Below are 6,622 nucleotides of genomic sequence, written 5' to 3' on the forward strand. Positions count from 1 at the left end.
AAATCATGCAACGAAGGGTTAAAGTGAAGTAAAATCGATACAATTAAGTTCTAACCACATTCAAATGGCCTCCACGACTTCTTTTGTAGTAACGTAGTTATCCAAACTATCTCGTAATAATTCGGTAATTGCACGTGCTGTGTTGCACGAAGCTCCGTGTTGTTGGAACTATATGTTGTCAAGATCAACTTCTTCCAATTGCGGCCATAAAAAGTTAGATATCTTCGATCTATACTGCTTTCCATTGACAGTAACGGTGTCGCCATCACCACTGGATGTGGTGAACGTTTTGTAATCGACAAATTGCGTTCTTCAGCAACACTTGTTTGAACGGCAGCAATAATCACACGACTTCCACTTAATTTTACATTTAGATACTTACAAATTATACCATCCCTATTGGAAAACTCGGTACTTATACCACTATAGCAACCTATCTTACATATGACAGCAGCCATATGTTATAATTATAACGTAGAGTGGCGTAATGCGGGAGCTTTTCAATGGGATTGCCAACTTTCCTTCCTTCAGGCATTCGCAATTCAGCATCGGATCACACATCCATACATGCGTCATTGCGTTGGTGTACGCCCATAAGCTTGCATATATGCTTGTGTAAAATAAATGTCTGTGAAGGGCTTAACAAATTGTCGTGGCGTATAATAATTTCCAATTAGAGGCTTAACTGCAAGTGTATGTGTATATAATGCAGCTTTTATGCTGGTCATTCGCCGCTGATACTAATGCTGGAGCTATTTTCCTCTCTAGTGATTTGGTGGGGAATTTGCTTTCAAGTCACTGAAGTAAATGTGCTGCCAAAATCAATTATTCTTCTTCTTTATTGGCGTAGACATCGCTTACGCGGTTATAGCCTTGTTAGCAACAGCCCGTCAATTGTTCTTTCTTTTCACGGTTTGACGCCAATTGGAGATTCCAAGTGTCCAGGTCCTTTGCCACCAGGTCTTTCTATCGGAGTGGAGGTCTTCCTCTTCTTACCTCGGCGGGTACTGCGTTGAATACTCTCAGAGTGGAGTGTTTTCATCCACTTGGACGACATCTTGATCCTGACGGAGCTTTTGGTATTGCTCAACGTCAGTTTACTATTAGTTTTGCGCCTACACCAAATTCAGATATCGCGGCTGTATACATACATATATACTTGTATAGGGTTCGGGTCAGCATTTATTATTTTTGCTAACGCGATTTGTTTCAAGTATGTAATACTAACAGCAGTCAATTTACATTTTATTGTATGTGAGTCTGTTTGCTTTGACAAAATCATGTAGTCTACATTTAGGCGCACACACTGATAACTCGTTTGTTGTTTCAAGATAAATGTGGTTATGTATATATTGTTTCGAATGATGCTTACCGAACCTTTACACGTGACTCTATATCTAATATATAATCTTCTATACATATACATATGTATAATCTATTCGCAAAAAGTGAGTAGCTTGATCCTAAAAAAATATTGCTTGTCAGCCTCTAATTTATTAATCGACTCAACTTATGTGTTTGCATTGAAAAGCTGCCGTGCTTTGTGCGTTGTGACAGTAATTTATTTAAGCAATAAATACACATTAGCGAAATAAAATGTTGAGGAAACGCAAACAAAATCAAACTTTTGAAAGCGCTGATAACGCTTTGATTGGCAAAAGCTTCCGCTCAGCCGCTATGCAAAAGCCGTATTTCTACGATATTCTTCTCTACTCGTTTACAGGAGCTTTCCAGCAAAACTTGCTGTCGCAACAACACTTAATAGAGAAACGCCGAGATGCCTGCACTAAGTAACGGCAGAAACATGGACATTGTTATCCGCGAGGAGGATGTGTCGGTGGCACAGGTCGGCATTTATGCGTCCATATCCTTTCTGGTGGTGACTGTTGTGGGTGCATTGTTCTATGTTTCGTGTTCGAAAAAGTATCGATTGAATTGGTTTGAGAAAAATTTACTGGAATCGGCTGCAGAGACACAGGATACCGAACAGTGGTGAGTTTGCTTTCACTGAAAAAAATCAAAGACACTGCAGACATATAATTTACTGCTCAATTCAACAGCACTGATCCGCTCGTTGCTGGCACTGCAGCTTTTAATGCGGACAACATCAGCGAATGTTCGCGTTCTCGTTCGATTTGCAAAGGCAATGTAAGCCCCACATCCATTAATACTGACGATCCCACCTTTTGGGTGCCACCACCGCGCAAGACAGTGCAACAACAGGTTTCAACATCTGCTGAAGAGTCCCCACCACCAACGCCCACCTCACCAACGGGTAGTCTGAAATCGAACACGCTCTCGATGTCTTCAACAAGTTCCGTGCCTATAACACGTTCGGACAAGCACGTCGTCCTGGGCATGAACCCTAGCAGGCCAAAGGTGGCGTCGATGAGCGCAAAATTGGACCACACAAAAATTGACATGTCTCTCTATAGAAGCGTAAGGCAACTCTGTTGGCTCATTGTTTATGAAAATATAACTCTTAACATTCTCACTGCGTATAGAACTCGCAACAGAAGGGATCGCCGCAAGGTAGTGATGATATTCGTGGCAATATTCATTTGAGTGTGGTCTACGACACAATAGCCGGCATGCTCTCCGTACATTTAATAGAGGTGAACAGTTTAACAAGTATATGTATTTGTATTTGTAAAAAAATATGCTTTACTCTTTCCTAGGCACAAAATTTGCAACCGCGCGACTTTAGCCGCACAGCAGACCCATATGCCAAAGTACGTCTGCTTCCCGAGAAGAAGAATTTCTGGCAAACGCGCATACACAAGAAAACTCTCAATCCCAGTAATTGACCTTTAGTTTAATTCAATGACGTTTCACTAAACCTTTGTCAATTTTTATAGTTTTCGATGAGGATTTCGTCTTTGAAGAGAATGCAAGTGTAATCGATAAGCGCACAATTGAGATTTTGCTCTACGATTTTGACGCGTACTCACGCCACGTCTGCATTGGAGGCGCCCAAATACCGTTAAACAGCTTGGATCTGAGCGAAAAAGTTGAGTTGTGGACACCGTTAGGCTCCTGCGCAGAGCAAGTAAGTAGTTAGTTGGTAACAGCTGCCAATATACCATAGATAGAATGCGGACATTGTTCTGCTCTTCGGCACGTAAATGGTCTGTTGAAACCGTTATATTAATGCATGTGTTTTGTGTTTGTGTATTTGAATTTAGGACATGAAGGTCGATTTGGGCGACATTATGGTTTCGCTCTCATTTTTGCCCTCAGCTGAACGCCTGACCGTGGTATTGATCAAAGCGCGCAACTTACGCATAATAGATGATTCGCGGAACTCATCAGATCCGTATATTAAAGTAGCGCTACTGTCCGATGGTAAGAAAATCAAGAAGCGTAAAACTGGTGTCACACGTAATACCATAAATCCGGTATATAACGAAGCGCTAACATTTGATGTTAACAAGGACACATTGAAGAATTGTCTCATTGAGTTTACGGTCGTTCACGATGGACTGTTGGGTAGGTTGCCAAACTTCTTGATAACTTATGCTTGCAATACCCTTTCTACTGCAACTTTTATTCATATTTAGGCTCCAGCGAAATTCTGGGTCGTGCAGTCATTGGCAACTCTGCAGAAGTGCGCCCCGAAGAACGCATGTTTTTCGAACAAATGTTCCGTTCCAAAAATTCACTCGCCCAATGGGTTCCACTGCAGGAGGCTAGCAATCAGCGCGGCAATTTAGCTAATCCACCAACCAATGTGAATTAAATGCTAGATAACAGCATAATTTGCTGTTAGAACGGGCAGTTACCATGGCGCTGTTATTGCAGCACAGTGAGTTTAAACAGAAAATGTTAATGACAGAGACTATTAATAACAGTGAATGTTTATAACACAAAATGTTATTTACAGAAAATGTTGAAGCAAAAATTCTCTACAAGGAAGAATTGATAACTTTTTTCCTTTAGTAAATTAATATAATTAATTACATTAACATTTTCAGCTGTTATTAGTCAGCAGAAACTTAATTTTAATTCTTTAAAAAGGCAACAAAGAAAGAGATGGGATATTTTCATGTGTTTAAAGTTTACTAAAACCGCTGCTTTTGTGTTTAGTTCTGTAAATGCAAGTTTTGTGTGCAGCTCAGGTAGCCTATATGTATGCGTCTATGTATATGTACAAGATATTTAGGCATATATACATATGTATACAAAAATATATATTTTTAGAAAAGCTTAGATTATGTTTTTATGGTTATTTCTTTATGTAAGTAATTCATAGGCTGAAAAGGCTTTGGCTTGATTGGGAGATCGGCTTATAATTGTCTGGGAGTACTTACCTAAGAGTTTCATAACAGTTTATTTAATCGCTCTAAACTCATTAGCCTCAAAGTGACGCTCCCTCTGCTATTTTAGTTTGCAATGACAAAAAGTGAGTTTTGTGTTTGAAGAAATTCCGGATGGAACAAACATAACAAATTTTCAACATTTGCAAAGCAATGTTATGATAAGCGTTAAAGTAAATCTCTCCCAGCATATTCAACAACCAAGCACTGGTTAGCTGAACTTAGTTAACATATGATGCAACCTGTTCAGGAAGGCCAGCACATTCATTGGGACCTGAAAACAACGCTGAAAGTCATATAATGCGCTTGCCAAGACTCGCTGGTAAGAGATTTTACGCAAATGAGTTGACAAATGGAGACTATGTCGAGCAAAAAAGTTATATTTTCATTCAAATGCACGTTCTTTCAACGTTAAGTCCAAGACTTTTCAGGCCATGTAGTAATTATTTACTTAAGGAAGTCCTTATATACTTATATAATTTACTAGATAGTTTAATAGAATTTAGATATAATTTGAAATATTTTAATAAGCATTGTGTCGATGAATATTTTCTACTAATAATGCTTTATTTTTATCGCTGTGTTTTTTCAATATATAATAGATTTGAGAAATATTTTTCTTGCGCTAAGTAATAATATATATATTTTTTTAAAGGTGATAGCAAATATTCCATTTGAACCATTACATTATATATGTGTGCATGCACGTATACACTTATGTATCGTAATTGCTGACACGGATTGCAGGGAAATGAAAAACTGAATTAGCTTAGTTTCAATAAGTATTAATGCTACACAATATTCCATAAGCTTAAGCAATTTGTTCAGCGTGCTACTACATGTGCTTTCAACACTAAATATTGGGCATTCGGGTGAACCCTCAAGCAGGAAGCTGAATTTACAAATAGTTACGACCACGCTTAACTGTTAATCGTGTGCAATTCTCCAAGATTCTATGTCAAAAAGTACCTAAAGTTGTATATTCTTAGATAAATATAGAAATCCAGAATTTATATATGATATACTACATATTTTTATTGTCACTAAATCTTTATACATTATATCAATAGTTGAACGTATGCATGTATGTATGTAATTGAACAAAGCTTACTTAGAGTACCATTATTGATCGTCTAACAAATTCGGATTAACTTCCACACCAAATGTATTTTTTAAGAAAAGGAGTCGTAGGTATATACACATTTACTGAAATATAATCGACAGTTTATAAATCTATGTGGATATAGTGGTAAGATTTTCAGGCAAATATTTTGTAATAATAATAGTTTTCTAATTAATTTTTGTTGCGTATATGTAGTTGTTACTAAAGTAATCGTATGTATATAAAATAAAAATCGAACAAGATGTCTGGAGTTTTAATTAATAATGGTAGCATGGATTTGAAAGTAAAAGAAGGATTTGAAATTAATGAAGAGCACAACTCGCCGAGATTTTGGGAATTCTGACAATAATAGCTGTTTTCGATTCGCCATTTTTGTGGTCGCTTCTGCGCTTTTGTCAATAAAATAAAAAAAAATAAAAGTAACAACAAAGCTATCGACTTGTGTTCGTACATAACCCCGCATCTTGACAGGCAAACGTTTATGGCATACTAACCGTCGAATCTATTGCCATTGCCATAGCTAAATCTGTATGTGGGCATTGTTATCATAACATTATCATTTGCGAAAAGGTCTCGAGCAGGCAAGTACGAGCTATAGAAGCGCTTAAAGACTTGAAAAGGCTTTATAAATTCATAAAAAAATAAAAAAAAGACAAAAATACTGGGTAAATCCCTTTCTGGAATTAAAAGGTCTTCATGATTTGGAAGCACATCTCCTAAAATATATTTTATGGGAGGAAGAACAGGGACAGGACATTTTTGCAAAGACATTATTTCAAAGAATATAAAACAATTTAATTTATATTTGAGTTATTATTTGAAGCTAAACTATTAAAATTCATATATGTATATACCGTTTCATCAAGAATCCGGCGTTCTGCGACCCACATATCTCGAAAAACAATTAATACCTTTATTCCGGAGGTATTGAATTCTAAAATAGGCGCTCTTCTGAAAGAGCATCTAAAGATAAAGTTATAAAATTCATTTCAGTGCCGATTTATTTATGCCGATATTGGAGCAAATGGAAATAATCTGATGTTGTGGCATATGAAAACAGCTCCTTATCTGATAAGCTTTCTTAATATACTTAATTTACTATCTAATAAGCCTTTAAAAGGGCAATTTTTTCAAACACCATTTTATTTTATTGGCGACGATATTTTTTGGCTGAACATGTTAG

General features: G+C 37.0%; 1 protein-coding gene across 2 annotated transcripts in view; it reads left to right on the forward strand.

Annotated features, from left to right (window-relative positions):
• LOC120769150 (synaptotagmin-1) overlaps positions 1-5,673 on the forward strand; it is a 17,928-nt gene extending 12,255 nt beyond the window's left edge. Inside the window, exons 2-8 of one of the 2 annotated variants that reach the window (XM_040096027.1) lie at positions 1,724-1,992; positions 2,061-2,439; positions 2,505-2,615; positions 2,679-2,799; positions 2,859-3,049; positions 3,186-3,489; positions 3,561-3,739. In XM_040096027.1, the coding sequence (XP_039951961.1) occupies positions 1,778-1,992; positions 2,061-2,439; positions 2,505-2,615; positions 2,679-2,799; positions 2,859-3,049; positions 3,186-3,489; positions 3,561-3,739 (1,500 nt within the window). In that variant the 5' untranslated portion in view covers positions 1,724-1,777. Of the gene's footprint in view, positions 1-1,723; positions 1,993-2,060; positions 2,440-2,504; positions 2,616-2,678; positions 2,800-2,858; positions 3,050-3,185; positions 3,490-3,560 lie in introns of those variants that run through there. The other variant, XM_040096029.1, reaches the window with a different exon arrangement.
• Positions 5,674-6,622: the final 949 nt, after the last annotated feature.

The sequence above is a fragment of the Bactrocera tryoni genome, chromosome 2, assembly GCF_016617805.1.
Source record: "Bactrocera tryoni isolate S06 chromosome 2, CSIRO_BtryS06_freeze2, whole genome shotgun sequence".
Lineage (NCBI taxonomy): Eukaryota > Metazoa > Arthropoda > Insecta > Diptera > Tephritidae > Bactrocera > Bactrocera tryoni.